The sequence below is a fragment of the Dunckerocampus dactyliophorus genome, chromosome 17 (assembly GCF_027744805.1).
Source record: "Dunckerocampus dactyliophorus isolate RoL2022-P2 chromosome 17, RoL_Ddac_1.1, whole genome shotgun sequence".
NCBI lineage: Eukaryota > Metazoa > Chordata > Actinopteri > Syngnathiformes > Syngnathidae > Dunckerocampus > Dunckerocampus dactyliophorus.
Window position 1 is genome coordinate 8,287,771 of NC_072835.1, and position 19,651 is coordinate 8,307,421.

The following is a 19,651-nucleotide window of genomic DNA, read 5'->3' on the forward strand; positions in this document are numbered from 1 at the left end:
TTCGAGGCATCTGAGAGCAGAGTGGAACAGGTGTTGTCCATTTTGACAATGTGGACAGCCAAGATCCTCTCCATACAGATAAAATTAACCAATGAAAAGTAGTTTCTTACACGCAAAAAATTGTTCCGGAACCACAAACAAACATGCAATTCAGTAATGTACAGATGGACTCACCAACTGGGGTCCAAGTATATCACTAAAAATATGTCCAGGAATTTCAAGCAGGTAATTCTAAATAAATACAATTCTCAAACTATTTAAAAAAAAATGCTTCCAACATTATATTTGTAGTTTGTGTGGGTTTTTCTGTCATTTTAATGCTGGTCCGTGTCGTGTTCACTGCTGAGTGCAGCAACAATGCCCCTTGAAGTAGCTTTTTTTAGAAGCTTTGTGTGAAATGTGAGCTGGTAAAAATAGCAGAGAATAACCAACAACGTACAAACCAGCAGAAAGCATTTTGGTTTAGAATATCTATGTTTCATTACGTAATAAGTCATGAAAGCTGCTCAGTCAGGCCAAGGTTTCCCATGCATCTGCTCATCTTTGCTCAAATTCACATCATAATGATCAGTCTGAAGTGAATGGAGTGTAGGTACAACTCCGTCCAGTGCTCTGTAACTCTGCATAGTTAGAAGCACTTCAGTTGCAGCCAACAACTTGCTTGACAAAACATGAGTGTGCAAAAGGAAGCTCAAACATAACGATAGTCGTACTCAATCCAAAAAATAAACAGGTAAGTTAACACACAACAACAACGGAAATGAAAACCAACACCCGTAAGTCAATTACTTATGTTGTGTTGTTAAATAAGGTTTAAAAACATGTGAGGAACCTCTGCCATGGAACTTTGCTCCACAACTACTGTGCCATGTGTACTGTATACTGTACAAAATAATTATTTGTATTCTTACCATTGTTACAGTGTCGGACACAGTCCTGCAAAACAGCGTGCCACTTCTGCTGCTCCTTCTCAGTCATCACACAGAAGTAATGATGGCGAGCGTACGGGTGCCACAAGATGAGAGGGAACTGAGTCGCACACTTGATAAAAGGACTGCTTCCCAAATTCGATTTAATACCTAAAAACAAGAAAACAGCAAAAAACTGTGTTAATGATTTGCATGAACAGGGTACATAAGACACATTCAACTTCATGCAGCAGTGTCAATCAAAGATGAACTGCACCAAGATATCTATTGCATCTTTTTGCTTATTGGTCTGGACCAGCGCACTGTACCACAAGTATGAACGCAGACTTTTTCATGCTTTATTTGATGTCACTAATAGATGGTCACATGGCTACAAGATCATGTGAAGTTCTCTTTTCATTGTGTAAATGGTAATTTTGATGAAGGTAATGTATCCAGTTTCTAAAATCAACATGGCACACACATATAAGCAAATAACATGACAATGGAATGTCTGGAATTGAAAAGAATTGTTAGAAAAATGAGAAAGTCATTTATAAACGGTATTATTATTATTGGAATATATTACCTGACATGGTTGTGGTAGGTTGGATTGATATCAACGCCGTTCTTCTTGTGCAGTGTGATAAGTGGCCATTAGTAATGTAATTGCATGAGACGTGATGTCAGTCATGTCATGTGGCTGTATGTGTAGCTTAGTACACGTGTGTACAGGATGTAGTATGCCAGGGTATGTACCATACATTCATATTTGTGGACCACGCTCCCAGGGAGATTTATTTTGGGTTGGGGTCCACAAAGGTGATGTTGAGCAAAAGAACACCAAATGAAAAGTGAGTATGAAAACTGTCGTAACCACCCGAAGCACTTTATGTAAATGGAACGTTTGTAGGTTTTTTTCAGAAGGCTTTATAGGCGGAATAGGTGCGTCCCATTACGTGCATTATATTTCATTGGAATTAATGTGTGCCATTTGGTCAATAAATCAACGAAAAGCAACCAATTTGCATTTTCAGATGGCAAAGATATATATAGTGGTCGAGGATTCAACGTGCATTCATCGCTATTGAGGTAAAACTGCCAATTTTATCGTGATATTGATTTGAGGTCATATCGCCCAGTCCTAAGTGAAACCTGTTTAAATGCACACCACTGGGATTGGCTGGCTCATGTCGACATACGGTAACCGAAAATAGCCATTGCTTGCACATTTACTTGTGACTTTGACCAAAGACATAATAAGAATAGGCGGTAATTAAGGAATTTTGAACATAAGGCAGTCTGTTGACATTATGTTGTTACCTGGAAGGCTGTTGTTAATCAGTTCAATATACTCCTCCATGGAGGTCAAGGCCTTGTAGCCGGCACAGTTGATGGTTACTTTGGGATGCAGTCCCCGCTCCTGTGCCTGTTAGATTAGAGGAAAGAAAGACAAGTTGAAGGATTCAAAGTAAACAGAGGTAAAGTTGCAAACAAAGTGCACCCACTGTTTTGCTCTCATAGAGGTTGATGCTGTAGTTGTTTGGCACTGATACAAAGCGATTTCTCCACTTGCGATTCTCCTCTAGATACTGAAACAAATTCCCTGAAAAGATTGATCGGCCAGCCAAAGGGTCCTGGAAGAAAGCACATTCATACAAAAATACGTAATCAATTTCATCCTAAGTCAAGTTACATTTTATTTTCCACTCCAAATTGTTGAAGCTTTGTTTTTTTTTTATTATCTGCCTTGTCTAATGTTACAATAGCATTGAAAAAGCTGCTTTGACACTAAATTCAACACAAGGAGGAGGACAAGAAAGCTGAAAAGCGAAGTCCTGGCAGATCAAATTAAGTTTACAAATAAATGTTTAAAAAAAAAAAAAAAAAAACAACGGCAAATAGAAACAACTTAATTTTTTCCAACAGAACAAAAACATGGTCTTCATTCATGTAATCGAAACTAATTATTTCAAATATGCAATGTGTCAGAGGGAAATGCACAAACATGCATAAAGTGAGTCCTCATAGGTTGTGAGGAGAGATGAGCTGACACAATGAATTCATAAAACAACACCTCTGATCATGTGTGAAATGTGCTCCACTTCCCTTCTCGTGATTGAGAAGTGGACCTACAGGCATCAGAATGTTTATACAAGAGGGTTTGTCATTGAGATATGACTGAAAATGCAAATAATGGCCTCATTCATGGATTTCTTTAATACTGTCCTGACAGCGGCAATGTTGACAAATCACTTAGCGGCCACTTTGAAGTTGAGACGTCATGTGGTTTATGGGTTTATGCTGCTCACATAAAAAATGTGTCTGAATAACTTATTCCTTAACACTCATTATGTAATATCATTTGATGCAGCACTATTTCTAATTAATGGCTCTACAAGTTGATGTACGTAAAACATTTACTTTAGTTAGTTAGTTAGTTAGTTAGTTAGCCCATACTTGGACACAGGAGGTGCAACCTGGATTTTATTAGATTATGCAAGAAAGTCTGTCTAAAGCTGTGGCCTGTGAACGCACATAAAAATGTATTCAACTAAGTATATTGTTACATGCCGTTTGCAACCTTTAATTGTTTGCAGGTCCGGATTGGCCAGCATGGGGCGGAGCGTGAGGATAAAACAGACGTAGCTCTCTCTCTCGCGCGCTCCTCCGATGCACGCCAGCACACCACAGCTCTGACCACTGCGTCCTCGCCACACCGCACCGGCTGAACCATTCTAAGCACCCTTCTTGCATTAATGGACTCGGGCTAAGTTGGCCTGTTGAATTTATGTTTAACTTACAGACAGGTGCTAAACTTCCTTTTTCGTTTGTAAAATAAAACCCCTTCGTATAATCCAGCATGTCCGTCCTTTCATGTTACGTGTCCTTCTTCCCTAGACAACAGCCACGAGGACCGTAACAAATTAGTAGCAATATTATTAGAAACAGGTTTTAGTCAGTGATTTATTGACTTTGGAAGTTTGTAGGGCCGATCCAATATTGATATTAGATATTGGTCTGATATCAGCAAAAAAGTAGCAGATTATAATCAGCCTGTATTTAAAATGTCCAACATAAGCACTCAGATACAAGCAGTCCATTCCATATTCCGCTCCAGCACTTCAATCCAGCAGCACACGAGTCCAAAAAAGAATTTGCAGCTGAGTGCGAAATTGTCATGCACAAGTTTCCCGGCGTGTCACAGAAGCAGGGAAGTTTAATGCAACCAACCTCATCGCATATTTGAAGCAGCGTCACAAGCACAAAAAAACAGTACGAGGCACATTTTCTCAAGACTTATCCGATACGTATCCGATACAATGCCGATATGTTGTATTGGGACACCCCTACTAATAAAGGGTTAATGAGCCATGTAATTTAAGTATCATAACTACACTCTGGCGGCTTTAGGCTTGAAGTATAATTTTGGAAGGGAAAAATGCTGTTTACAGCATTGCCTTTAATTAGCAGTTTGTGTTTGTGTGTGTGTGTGTGTGTGTGTATGTGTGTGTGTATGTGTTTGTGTGTGATTACTGCTACAAATGTGTTTTAAAAAATTACATAATAATATTAAGTTCATCCTTTTCACACACATTTTTAGTTTGTGGAATGTCCTCCACTGACTGAGGTTGAAACTAAAAGGTCAAACTTGCCTTCCTGTGTAGCAGCTGCGACTGTGGCCCACCTCCTCCTTCAATCTCGTAGCGGACGCTGTTGAAGAGAGCAACTGCGTACTGCTGTTCATACACGTCACTGAACTGTCTCATCACATCTCTGGTCCTTCCTGCAAGAGGAGACAGAGGGACACACTGAAACTGGACTGGAATCATACAGCATTCATGGCTATCAAACCTTCAGTGTGCGAAATGCCACCATTCATTCCAACTTGAAATCAATCTTTTCCATGTATTTTGTGCTATGCAGTTTCACTTTTTTGCCAGATACACAGTATCTCACAAGAAATAGTACAAATATTTGGGAAACCCTTTTCATCTCAAGGAACAATACTTTAGAAATGAAGTTTGGATATACTTTCTTTTCAATCGGTCTACAACTTGTATAGCAGTATAAAGTCAGCTAACCTATACACACCTGTACCTATAGATAGGAACGACATCTGATTTTGCAACAATACAAAAGGAAATGATTGGATAATATGCAAAAAGGCCAACGGCAGTGACGACCACTGCGTTACATTGGGGGTCTGTCATTTCCAACCTCCTTGTTCTTTGCTCTTCAATTTTGTGACATCAAAAACTAAAATCTGGTAAATCAATACTGCTTCTTACATACCTTCATGTGTGTTACATATGATAGATGTGTAGAAATTATTACACGGGTAACTAAATATTTATTATATAAAGTACTGGTCCCCTTACAATCCAGTTGTTTATATGCTCATTTATACACGTCACTGGCGAGGACCAAAGAGACTTCTGCAAAAGGCACATGTGTTTTTTTTAACTTGTTGTGTATGTCTAACAGTTATTATAAAATATGTAAAAAATGTATGTAAAATTTCATCTCAGTCTTCTTTCTGTTTACCTGTCAATTGCTGTTCAAGATGTTTGTAGCATTGTTTGCTCCTAGTACAGTGTTCCCTCGCTACATCACGGTTCACCTTTCGCAAATTTGTGGATTTTTTTAAGTGCAATTTTGCATATATTTTTTAACAGCGTATGAATGCGCATTGTGTTCTGCGTCCTTGTGGTGTATTAGAGCGATCTATCGGCGCACTGTTTTATGTGTCTGTTATTGTATTTACTGCTGCTACCAGTAGAGGGCGTTGTATAATCAGTTGAAGACAGTGCAGCTCCGCCTCGTCTCATGTGTATGTGCCGAGCATATTAGGAACCCAATAGCCAATAGGCTAAAAATAGAGCCACAACAGCCCTTATTAGCTAAGGGAGAACCCGCCCATTGTGTTCTGCGTCCTGATTGGCTGTAGACCATTGCCAATCAATCTCCTTTGTGCCGTTTCCTGTTGTGGCCAATCGTTGCTAGCAAACTCGCTAACTGTGTGAGCTGCTTGCTAATCGCCAATAAACAATAGAAGAAGAAGAAGCTCCCCGGCCAAAGGAATCTTCGGTTCAAAGAGTAGGACGAGGAGGAAGACGAAGGCAGGAGCAATATGTTTTAACAAGGATACAAACAGCGCCAGGACGAGGCAAGGTCAGAGTGAATACACGTCAGTCACTTAATCATTTCTTGTGTCCAACCTAGTAGACTGATCATTAAAATTCAAATGAAATTTTAACTTTGAGAGTGTTTAAACAAGAGAGAAATATGAGAAAATGTTAATGCTTGTCCGGGAAAACAATATAAAGTGTGAGGGCTTTAACAGCCTTAAAACATATATAATAATTGTAAACAAAATTGGCTATTCTGCGGATTTCAATTATCTCAGGCTATTTAACCTGCGATGTATAACCCAAAAATCTGACAACAAAAACAACAAGCAAAAATGTGACAAAATCAGCAAAACACAATGACAAATGGTAAAAAACACCCAAATGTCTCATAGAGCTGCTGTGATGCAGTCCCTATGAGTACCATAATATGGGAAAACACAGTCCCTCCCTTCTACGGTGGCTCACAGGGGCAAACGTGCAGCAGTTTCCAAATGCTCTAACCACAATAATGATCCATACTAAAAGCACATAAACACCATAAAACAAATGCAAAAGAAAATGCTGCACATGTCAAAAACACATGCATGAAGATAAATGCTGCAAGTTCACGGAACACAACAGAAGTTAGTCAGGCTACCAAAAGCACCAGACGTGAAGAATATCAGTCTTAAAAGGTATGAACAAGATGCCAAAAGTAAAAAGCAGTTGATTTATAATACTGTAAAATATGACGTGTTAAGCCTTTCGTATCGGATATCCCCAAGTTCTAGCACCTTCTTGTAGCCTGGCTTACTTCCATTTTGTTCTGTGAACTTGCAGCATTTGTTTTCATGCATGAGTTTTGGGGGGTTTGTATGTGGTTTTGGCATTTGCAGCATTTATCTTTTGTATTTGTTTTTGATCCTGCAGCATCTACTGTATGTGATTGCAGAATTTTTTATTTGTAGTATTTTATGGTTGCATGTGTTTTATGGTGTTTCTGTGTTTTTGGTTTTGCATCATCTCAGTGTTTGGAGCGTTTGGGCCACAGTTAACATCAGAAACCTTTGGAATTATTTTGATAGTTCAAGACTTCCGGTAATTTAAAAATAGCACTGCAAATTCTATTTCCAGCTACAGATACAATGTTCAAGGGTTTAAATAATTTGGAAACAGGCCTTAGTTTTCCCAGGTCTGATATAGCCAAAAAAGATCAGTGAGGGGTCTGTGGAAAATCATGTATGATCATGTGCAGAAGTTGATGTGTGAATGTGAATGTGTGAATGATGGATTCCCCTGTTGCTCACACATTTCCAGAGGAAACAAGTTGAGACACCCACACTCTTTTAGCCATATGTCAAGATAAACAGGAAGACTTCTTCAACAGACGGATTATGCTGAACAAAACGATATCACTTCTATGATCCAGAAAGTAAAACACAGTCAAAGAACTGGAAGCATTATCACTCATTACCTCATTAGGGGGCATGTGCCCAAACCTAGTCATGCAAGGTCATGTTTGGGACCAACATGGTTTAATGACGATAGATTTCCTGGGAAAAGGTACCACGATTACCGGGACATATTTTGCTCCACTGCTGCATGCTGACCAAAAAAATTAGACTCCTGCAAAACATCGCCACTCGCATGTTTCCCAGATGGAAGCAAGACCCCATGGCTATGAAATTCTACTTGTACATCACAACCCTTACTCTCCCTGCCTTGCACGCTCTGACTTTCACCTGTTTCCAGTCATGAATTCATATATGAACTGCAAGCCGGGAGATGAATAGATGAATAACTTCTGAATTTAATTTGTCCATGGAAAGATATAAGCTAGCAAAACAGAAGCCATCGCTAATACTACTAACAATTGTTTTTGCAGCAGTCATGTGGAGACAAAGCAGAACGTCCTTTTTTACGAATTGATGAATCAAAGTTTCCATTCTCACAAAACGTCTCGCCAGTGCTTGACCCAGTTCTAGTGCTGCCTGCAGGCATCTTCCCTCAGCAGTCCATCCAAGGAACTGCTGGAAGGGAAGTGTGTCTTTCCCACGTTTCCATTGGTGGAAAAAGCGTCAATCGATGTGATGGCTCAGTCAGCAGCAGACGGCGTTGACTAGAATCCGTTTATGGAAGGGACAACAGGAAATAGGGAGGCAGCCTGAAGTTGGAGGGCAGGAAGAAAAGCGCTGACAAGGCAGGACTGACTAACAAAAATGTGGAGGAGAAAGGACAGCAAACTAAATAAAAACACAATGTACTCTGTCCTAGAAGGAGGCTAGTGACAATTTGGCAAATATACAAAAATAGCTCTTATGCAAGATTATTTTTTGTTGTGATTGGTTAACTTCTAGAGGTCAAAATGTGACCTACTGTGTTTTGAACCATCCATTGTGGTTACACTTGGTGTTGATTTCCACATTTAATCCATCCATTTTCCGTACCACTTGTCCTCAATCATGGGGATATCAATCAAGCTATCCCGGCTGACTATGGATGAGAGGCGGGGTACACCCTGAATTCCTCACCAGCCAATCACAGGGCAAATACAAACAAATTCCACCCAGAGTTTTGAACTCAACTTTGAATCCAAGAATGTGTTTAAGCAGAACTGAGACAACAGCGGTCACTAGGGAGGACACTACACAGATGGGAGTATCAGCTGTCAGTATCTTTTTTAAGGGTCACAATGTTCTCACTATAAACCAATAGTGTCTAACGGCAACTCTGGCAAAATGGAAACCAACACAGCCTACTTAAAGGGGACATATGCAAAATTGCTTGTAGAGATGTTAACATACTTTTAAGAAATATATTGAAAAAATATAAAACATATCTGACAATATATTGCAATCTACTAATTTAATTTCTATTACGTTACACTCTTCTGCATTCTGTGTGTATGCTACGGGCCCTGCCTCCACCCTCTGAGACAAAGAGACTGTATGACTGACGAAAGTGGAAAAAATGGAAAAAATGCACCAAGGTGTTGAAAGCAATGCACAGAGTGAACTCTCCTCCTGCCTGTTCAGAGGCGAGAGACGAGGAAAACAGACACGCATGCACATGCCAATGTATTGAGGCCGGCAAACTTGTGACACAAGATCTTGGCACCCCTAATGCCTATGTCAGAAAATGTGTCTTCCAGCAAGTTGTTCAGATTTTTGGCCCGACGGTGACGTCTTGCCCATCAGTTTCTCTGCCATGACTTGAGACGATCCTTGGGCGAAGAGCAGCCTTTGCCTTTTCTTGAAAACAACACAGACCTGCTGTTATGTCCAAGGCAAAACGTAAACAGAGGTATAGTATAGTCTTGCAGGATGCACACATTGTCACACATCAGTAGATCACCACCCAGTCACAGAAGACGTCACAGCAAAGTGGATTCATTTCATTCGTTCATTTACGATTGTTAATCGTTAATTTTGAAGCTCCAGACCTCGGTCGACAGCACAATGGCTGAAGTCTGTAACGTTCTGACTTCAGGGCTCGTCCTCTTCTGTCTCCTTTAACATTCAAGTCGACAGACAACACAGTGCTTCTTTCACTTCCTGCTTTTAACTCATTCAATCCCAGCCCTTTTTCAAAAGACAGCCCCTTAAGTACGGGACATTTTTGATGATTTTGACTGATCTTTCAACGCACATGGAATATTGTGTTCTATGGCTATGTAAACATTGAACCTACCAAAAGAATGATTACACTCCATCTTTCATCAGAGCAAAAAGTTTGTTTATACCTTTTTCCGTTCTTAAGTAATGAACATTAAAACATAGGTAAGTTTCAGGAAAATACCAGTTGCTGACTAAAAAAGGGAGAAAACAAGCTTTTTGTGGATACATTTCAAGCAGACCTTTCACTTTGACACAAATATTTTTTGCTTTTGTGACAAAATAATTTATTTACAAACATAACACCATGAACTATTTACAATTTTCACATTTGGAACTGAACTATGTGAGTTGGAACTGAACTGTGTGTGCAAGCGCGTGCATGCTTTATAACTTCCCTACAATGTGTCTTTTTTTCGTGTGGTAGGCAATATAACAGCGGCCTTTATGCAAGGTCTTCCTCTTCCTGTCATGTGTGTTTCTCCTTCCTCTCATGATGCACTTCTGCCAACTAGTGGCAGTTTTTATGGCATTAAAATTGCTCCTAGGCCTAATCCATTGGTGAGGAGTTGCGTCATCACCTCCTCACCTCCTCACCTCCTCCGATCCCAACAACATCGGGTGTTCGGGTCTACAAAAACATATCACTACGTCCTTGCTATTCAATGAGTTAAATGTGGAAAAGTTCTCATCATGTTTTGAAATTGTAACATTGATCTTCCCACAACCCTGAACAATGACGCTACTGCTAACACTACAGAGGTGTCCAGGCTGGTCCACCAATACTACAGACCACAAAAATATGTAACAGGGTTACCCAATCAGTTTTCATAGAGGGCCTTATATTTCCAAGCATGTTAAGCCGTGGGCTATAACGTTTGACTAGTAAGTGTCAAATGTGTTGTTATTCCTGCTGTTGCTCAGCATCTGTCTGTGTGCATTGGTTCTATAGTAGAATGAACGGAGAGAGTGGGCCCTCGTGTCATTCAGCCTCTTTGTGGAGGCGGGGCTACTAGTGAGTGGAGTACAGAGGATTTAACAGTTCAGCTTCGTGAGGCAGCATACGCTATCATGAAGAAGGGTTCTGGCCAACTGCCACTGTTTGGGAACATTTTGGTTTTAAACAGAATGAACACGGTGAGCGCATGAGCACCAATGACCGACATTGACAGTTTTCTCAACTGGGGGAAAAAAAATACAGATGTAGGTGCCTCAGGTAGCGGAGCCTTCGTCCCGACAGTCAACGCTTACTGAGGCGTTTGGACTGGAAATATAAACAAAACGGTGCAAAGTGGTGCACGCTCACAAACAGTGTTGCTGGCTACCTTGCAAAAACATACATACAGGCAACTTCTGTGTCAAGCTAATGTCTCACACAGGTACACCGTACACTACACTTCAGTACCATCTAGTGTTTCAAATGTGAATTACACCTATCATGACTAAAATTCATTTTAAAAATGGTCTCCAAAAATTTGTAGCACAATTATCGACCTGCAAAATTTGTTATCGTGACAGGCCTAGTGTGTATTTTTATTTATTCAGTGTCTGACACAGCAGCTACAATCTCCAAGCTAGACACAATTAGACAACACTGCTGTCTAAAATACCCAATTTCTCAATCTACACAGATATCAAATTGTATCATTATAGTTGCACATTACTTAAAGACACATAGTCCCCACGGCAAAAGCGTATTAGAAAGTATTACATAACAAAAAGCATCCAATATGCTCTATCATTCAATGTGTGTCCCTAACTGCGTCACAAGAGCAACTCAATGAATTATTGCGCCCACCAGTGTCACCAAAAAACAACCACATCCCACTTTAATTTAAAAGCAGCACGTTAACTGAATATATTTTGATGTATAAGAGGCAGGACCAGCCAAACTATGAAAACAAGTGCCACTTATACTCCAGAAAATACAGTCGTAGTATTAATAGAGGGGGGGTAGTTTGGAGGGTCAGTTGTTTTCAATTCTCCAGGTCCAACATGTGCTTCTTTACAAATGTCATGTTTTTGCATCTAAGCTTATGACAGTCGCTCAACCCTTCAATCTTGTTTTTTTCCCTCTCTATCTACCATCTATCCCTCTACTCTATCTCAACCCAACCGGTCGAGACAGACGGTCACCCTGCAGAGCCTGGGTTCTGGTTGAGGTTTGTCCTTGCCTCTGTCGCCAAGCGCTTGCAAATGTGGTGTTCAGTTGATTCTCCTTAGTGTATGAGGAGCAGGGTTCTACACCTTCTCAGTATGTAAAGTGCCTTGAGATTTGTGAATTAGTGCTACATACATAAAATTTAATTGATTTATAAAAATATATAATTCATGAGTTAAACCATCCATTCTGGTGAGAACCTGCTCGCTGATAAACGGCGCACACGCTCAAGCCTGATCAGATGGCGGCTGTAAACAGCACGCTGTAGCAGTGTCTCACAAACTGAAGCTCATGTTGTGAGTTTATTACAACAATAAATAGCTAGCTCTAGATCAGCACGGGCCACCTATTGGGAATGGCACATATAAAATGCACTGTAATACTGCAGATCACTACAGTAGATCCGACACTGCTGAGACAGCGTTCAATTTATTACATGCCAAAGTTTTCTCAACAATGATTTTGAGGTCATTATTCTAATGTTCCACAACAATCTACATGTTTTGCTTTGTCTGTAATTATGTTTCTCACCCACGTTAGATGAAAGCTGCCAGCCCTTTACTAATAAAAGACTTGGGCATCTGCCAGTGAAACTACAAGACGCTGTAAATGACCAAAGACTGAACTTTTGAACCTGCTGTTCCTATAAATTAAACTGATTCATTCAATCTAACACACTAGTACCATACCTACACTATACTAAACCCAAGTTTTGTATTATTAAATCAATAAGCATTAAACAATGGCTTTTTCTTGTTTATAAGTAACTTTTCAATTCATTTTCCAGTTCTGATGTGATTCGGGGCTCTCCAAAACTGCAGTTCTCAGAATTCTGTATAACTGCACTGCAGCTAACATTTATGTATGTGCTGTGTGTGTTATATGGGATCATGGGAGGAGATCATTCTGTGAGAATGTGCTTCAGTGAGGAGGAGGAAGAAATCACATACTCCCTACAAACAGGAACGCACATGCTGTCTACGCACACACACAAAATACCAAGTATATTTTTCAAAGTGACCGCACAGTAATGTTTACTTTACAAAGTTCAGCAAAAAGTAGAGTGAATGTGGTTGTAATAGGGATCAAGACATATGACTGGTAGTGTAATAGTACATGCTGCTGCCTTTCGTGCAGATGGTGCACATTCGATTCCCTGCCAGAACCCCAACACCTAGCTATTGAAACCATATAGTTACTGTATTTACAGTATATCCATAAACAAACAGTAATCCCTCGCCACTTTGTGCTTTCAATTTCACGGCTTCACTCTATCACGATTTTTCCAAAATACAGTCATGGAAAAAGTGATTAGACCAGCTTTGTTTCTTCAGTTTATTGATCCATTTTAATGCCTGGTACAACTAAAAGTACATTTGTTTGGACAAATACAATGATGATAACAAATATAGCTTATAAGAGTTTAATTTAAGAGCTGATATCTAACAACTTCCATGGTTTTCTTCATAATAACCAAAATCACTTAAGTTCTTACATGAATAGCTATAACATTGTACCGCTAAAAAATTGAACGCCTATAAGCTATTGTTGTCATTGTTATATTTGTCCAAACAAAAAGTACCTTTGGTTGTATCAGGCATTAAAATGAACAAGAAACTGAAGAAACAAGGGTGGTGTTATCATTTTTTCCATGACTGTATATATCAATGAATAAATCATGCAGTTTTGTGGTTGAATACGGTCTATTATTAGTCAAAAGTAGGCATCTTTACGCAAATGTTAAGTATTTTTTTGCACAATGTAAGCATTTTCAAGCATAAAAATGCCAAAATGAATTTAAATACAAATATAAGGCATTCAGAAGACACATTCTAAGACGTTGTGATGATATGTAGTATTCCACACTTGTGACCAGTGTCAGTAAAGTTACTTTAACGCAGTGGTTCTCAATTATTTTCTGTCATGTCCGTCCCTCAGTCAGGTCCCTTAACACTGGACATTTACAGCAACACACACAAGGATGGGTCTTATTTATGTCTTAAGTGTCTTATTTACTCATATTATGTCTACTATATTGGATAATAGGAGTGTAAATGTGACGTTAGGGGTGTTATTTCATGTCTAGAGGGCTCTAATCATGTTAAAGAATGATATTTAGAAGGTCGTAAACAGGTGTTTTCTATGCTCCAACTATGAAAATATTTCATTTGTAAAAAAAGGAATCGTACTTTGCGGAAATTCACTTATTACGGTCGGGTCTGGAAACAATTTACCACGATAATAAGGCATTGCTGTACTGGTATTATTAAAAAACACAACAATGGAATTACAATATACCCCTTGTTTACATGAATGTGCTTGTAAGGGCAACCTCTGTCAGGGCACCATAACATCTGAAGCAGTGACAACAATTGCAGACAGCAGAAATCAACCTGTTGACTGATGGGGAAGTGAGCAAACACAGGAAAATAAATGTAATCAACTCTTGTAAGGATAACAACTCAACTAATACAAATGAAACAAGCAAAAATCCCATCTAGCCACAAAGGCAAAATGCATCGCACGCATGCTTTTATGAGACAATACAAATAGAATGAGTCGATCCAACCGAGATAAACAATTACATCATCTCACACCTTTCAGACAAGATAACAGCGTTTGTCATCAACCACAACAAACAGGTCAAGTGATATCATCTGAGAGATTAAGTCACATGCAAGAATGCAGAATGATGAGACGACAGTGTAACGAGATTAAGACCTGTCAAACCCAAAATCAAGACTGACCCTCCACAACTTTTTGGGTCCGTGTTAATCAGAGAGCTTGTGTTTTTTTTTTGACGAGGCCTTCTGAAGCAGAGGGTGTGGATGACGTCAAACGCTAGCGCTGCAAATTAGATTAGATGCATTTAGTGCTTTAAGTAACTATATTGTAGTGTTTCCCACTTATTCCTTTATGTGTGGCAGCGTGCCACATATAGATTTGGACCGCCACAAATACATAGAAGGGAGGCTACCTGTTTGCCCTCGCTCATAAACACGTTATAATGGAACTGTCTGTGAATGTAGCTGGTCGTTACAACTCTGTGCAATATATGTCATCGTCCTTCTGCTTCTTAACACACCTCCTACGCACCTGGTCTGCCAGTGAATAAGATTCAGCACGAGGGGTCAGTCTTGCCAACTGTCAGTATTCAGAAACCTCTAGATTCTGTTTTTCCTCAAAAAAGCGGATAGCAACACATCTAGAGACTTTTTCTTGTCTTATTGGACACATGGAAAGCACTCCCAGGAGGCTCTGTCTTGCTTGTGACATCAACAGAAAACAAAAGAAAGCGACAATTGTTGTCTCCCACAGGGTCCGTAAAAATTACATGCACATGCATCCAATTATGCAAACGATGCAATGACATCATCCCCCACCCATAGCCACAAATAGATTATAGTCCTGTGGGAAACACTGCCTTGTCTGACTGACTTGTTCCTGACGCCGCTCTGTCCAGGGTTGCAGGAGGCTTGCGCCTACACCAGCTACTCGCAGATGAGGTTTGTGCACTTGCAAAAGCAAGCACGCCCATCTACACTTTCTAGTACCAGGTCAGCAGGGCTTCCATACGGGTGGCGTAAACCCTTTGTGGTTCCTCATTAGTCGAGCAGAATAGAAACTGCAGCGTTATCATCCTGCTGATACTAAATTAAATATCGACAGGGTAAATCTTAAATTCTGTCTGGTGACAAGAGGCCTAACTGCTGTTGGATGATAAATATGAATTTTAAAAAAGCACATCAGAGAGGAAGAAAGAGTACTGTACTTTTCATGCTTTGTAGCCTGCCAGTTTGTTTGTTTTCATAAAAAAAACACCATTGTCCTGAAAATATGCAGACTGAGCCAAAACAAGAGAAATGAAATGTCCAAACCAGACTTGGACCAAACTTCTACCACAATCCTGAAGCAGAATCCCTTTTGTTGTTTGGAGCCTTTTTACTGTCAGCCCGCCTCCCGCAGAGAAGAGTGTCAGGGTTAAAGGCTAAAAAGCGCTCTACACTGCTCCTCGGCTCCACTCAGCCTGCACGCCTGCTTGGGATAAATCCCACCACAGAATTCACAATCCAGACGTCGAGAGCCATCTCTTAAATATCAGCCACTACCAATTTCTCCAAACATGCTCCCCTTTTGGGAAACCTACTTATTATGTCTGGGAAGGAGGCCCACAGCAGACTGGGGAATCAGGGAAAGAGGAGTCAGATACACAAACATAAAATGACACAGGGAAAGGTGACGCTAGCTGAGAAGAAATTATGGCAGGGGTGCCCAGAGCGCGGCCCGCAGATAGTTTTTTATTTTATTTGTATTCACCCTCGGCACATTCTGAAAATCAAATAAATTATTAATAAGCTATATTATTAGATATTACACTGAATTCTTTGTCAGCTGCAACACAAAGCTAAGATGTCGGTGTTTTATTGCGATATCTTAGCATATACACTGGATCCCCGCACAAAAAAGGCATTTTTTTTCCGCTGAAAACATCTCATTCATTCAAGTTAAGTAATAATTGAAATACGTGCTAACACAGGTAAACTGTACAGCATGCGTGTACCACTGTTTAAAAAAAAAAGTCAACATTTTTTACATGTTCATGTCTTTATGCTTCACTGATAATATTTTTTCGTCAAGCATTGAGATTCTGCACTTTGTTCGGTAATACACACTTGTTCCTGTGAGATGCAAAAATAAAACATAATAATAATAAAACAATCCGGCCTCAAAACTTGCAGGGTGATACAAGTTGATATATGATGGTAAATCCTTACTGGAGTTACAACAGGCATGCGGTGTGGATTATATAGACGCGGCCTGGAGAAACGCCTTCTCCGACAGCTAGCCGGGACGACCCAGCGGCCTGCTGAGCAGAGGAAGCTCATACTACCGCGAGCTGCTTCAGAATGAGGTGCCGCGCATGAGATGTAAGCGCGATGTCCGATGTTGCCGCGCTAGCCTGTGACCCTGATTCATCCATTCTAGCAATCATCATTATAAATGTGTTTAGTATATGAGGCATAATTAAGGCATAAACTTGGATCTTTAACCTTGTTAGCTTCCGCTGCTAGTGAACAATGGCAATTGGAGAGAGACTGGGAGAGTTCTGGAGCTGAAGCTAATCTAATTGTTATTGCAAATGTTGATCCGAAACCGAGAAAGGCGACATACATCAAGCTAGCAGGAGCTTGGAGGGGGAGGAGCAAGCTGTGTGTTAAAAACACACATTTTTATGGGTGTATCAAATGCTTTTATTTTGCCATTTGCTGAAAGGCGTGGAACGTAAGTCCCGCATGGAGCTGTACTGTAGTGTGTTGACCATACAGTACGTTGGATTAGATTGAGCACTTTTATGCACCAAATGTATCAAAGTGGCCCCCGCATCCTTTATTTTTCTGTATGTAGACAAAAATGTGGACATCCCTCTGCATGCATTTGTATAATTTTGTTTACATCATACTGGGATTTTCAAGTAATCAGAGTAACAAAACAGTAGCACGACTGAGTTGAGGGGGTTGCATATGACAAAGGATGTTGCATATAATGAGCTTCTATCTGATAATCTTCTGACACGACATATTGTTTTGTAAATCCAATCTTACCTGTAATCATCTCCCGCTTGCCTTCATCCAGGTGAGATGAAACAACGTCCCCCATGGCTGCAACAGAACCTCCGACGTCTCGGTCAGGAACCGGATAGGTTGCAGGAGTGTATATCGGGAATAATCCCAGTTGGAGCGCGATGAATTATTCGACCAAAAAGGCAGTGACGTGGGGGCATTAATCGTTAATCTCCTCCAGAGAGTCGCAGGGTCCTGGCGCTGACGCGTGCCTCTGCTCGGGTTGTGTTCCTCGGTGACAACACCCTGGCGGGGAAGAGGAGGAGGAGGTGAACACACACACGGTTCAGCTTGAGGGAGGCGGGACACACCTTGTGGAAGCCATCACTGGTCCAACGTGTTAAGGCGGCCCTGGCTTGGGTGTGTCTACAAGCTTCTCGGTTTCACAACCTTCTATATTACTCCACTGTTGTCCGACATGCATTTGAACCTACAAAACTAGAACTACATGGCGTTTGATGCGTCATTTCCCTTGTGTCTGACTATCTAGACACTTTACGTCATGTGTTTTACATACATTTACTATAGTTTTGGGATTTAATTGGAATTCTCACACCACCGCATGGCAAAATATTGCCCATTTTCGGTTTCGATGAGAAATATTTCCGCAGTCTTTCTTATTTTCTTCTTTGTAGTGTGGTTCCATTGAAAGAAGATCCATGCTGCCCCCATGTGGTCGCTTTCATGTTATACCCATCCACGACAGGGCCATTGTTGTCATTTATTGATTGTTACATTATTTCAGTTCCTCGCCAACGCTGCCTTTGTAGTTGTAATGTATTGTGTGTGAGTACATCTGTGTAGGTGTGCTGTGTGAATACTGTATTGTGAAGCCTGGCTTCTATTTTTGTAACCTAATTTAACTACAATGCTGTCAATCAATAAGAGCTGAACATATTAGAAGCAGCTCTTGCGGACAAGAACAAACTGGAGCCACAAAAATCAATATATTGTTGTCTCGTTTGGTTCGAAATAAGCATTACTACCATTTTAAAGACATAATTTTGTACATTGCTTGTACTGAATCCAATTAGAGCATGCATGTGCACCTAATGCTGTGGCTGGCGTCACTGCAGTCTCCTTCCCAGGCAGCGTGGGCGGATCGATACCAAGGGTGGTATCCGTATTGGGTCGATACTGGGCTGTCAAGATCGATATTCCCCACTCTAGCCGCCTCTTTTAAATATGCCTCACACACTTATGAACCGCATTTTAAAGCATAAAATGTATTGGTATTCACCAAAAATGAATGACAATCGATTATGACTGATGAACAGATGGAATCTGAGTCGCGGTGTAGAGGTTATATTCAGGAAACCCTCTATTGCAGTTTTTCAATATATATTAATAAATCATCACACTTTTGTGGTTGACTACAGCATATTATAAGTAAAAAAAAAAATGCACATTTTAGCAAATTTTACATACACTCCTGATCAAAATCTTAAGACCAGTTGAAAAATGGCTTGAATTTGCATTTTGCACATTTGGATCTTAATGAGGTATTAAGTAGAGCTAAAATATGCAAGAGCAAGAAGGGGGAGTGAGACGAAAAGCACTTTGAAAAAGTCATTTATTAAAAACAACATTTTAACTGTTTGTCACCTGATCAAAAGTTTAAGACCACAGGCTATAAAAGCCGAAATTTGCTAAAAAAAATTCATTTTCTGTCAGGCATTTACACTGTCATGCCCTCCTGATGGCTAAAGCTAAGAAGCTTTCTCTTTTTGAACGTGGTCGGATTGTCGAGCTGCATAAGCAAGGCCTCTCGCAGCGTGCCATTGCTGCTGAGGTTGGGTGCAGTAAATCAGTCATTTTTTGAAACATCCTGAGCATTATGGAACAAAAAAGTCAAGTGGTAGAAAAAAATCACACCTGCGCTGAGCCGGAGGATACAATTGGCTGTCCATCAACACACAGGGCGGTCTTCCACCCACATTAAGGCCCTTACTGGTGCCGACTGCAGCGCAATAACAATCAGACGGCATCTGCGGGAAAAGGGTTTAAAAACAAAAAAGGAATTCAAAGACCTCGTCTCCTTCAACGCCACAAAACTGCCGGTTTAGACTTTGCCAGGGAGCATCAAACATGGGACATTGAAAGGTGGAAAAAAGTTTTATTCTCTGATGAGAAAAAATGTAACCTTGACGGTCCAGATGGCTTCCAACGTTACTGGCATGACAAGGAGATCCCACCTGAGATGTTTTCTACCCGGCACAGTGGAGGGGGGGTC

General features: G+C 40.4%; 1 protein-coding gene across 2 annotated transcripts in view; it reads right to left on the reverse strand.

The window, feature by feature from the left end:
- Positions 1–17,952, reverse strand: part of niban2a (niban apoptosis regulator 2a) — a 55,117-nt gene extending 37,165 nt beyond the window's left edge. The window contains exons 1-6 of one of the 2 annotated variants that reach the window (XM_054757429.1): positions 17,730–17,952; positions 17,401–17,664; positions 4,565–4,695; positions 2,417–2,545; positions 2,232–2,337; positions 912–1,079 (exon numbers count right to left, since the gene is read on the reverse strand). In XM_054757429.1, the coding sequence (XP_054613404.1) occupies positions 912–1,079; positions 2,232–2,337; positions 2,417–2,545; positions 4,565–4,695; positions 17,401–17,455 (589 nt within the window). In that variant the 5' untranslated portion in view covers positions 17,456–17,664; positions 17,730–17,952. Of the gene's footprint in view, positions 1–911; positions 1,080–2,231; positions 2,338–2,416; positions 2,546–4,564; positions 4,696–17,400 lie in introns of both variants that reach the window. The other variant, XM_054757428.1, reaches the window with a different exon arrangement.
- Positions 17,953–19,651: the final 1,699 nt, after the last annotated feature.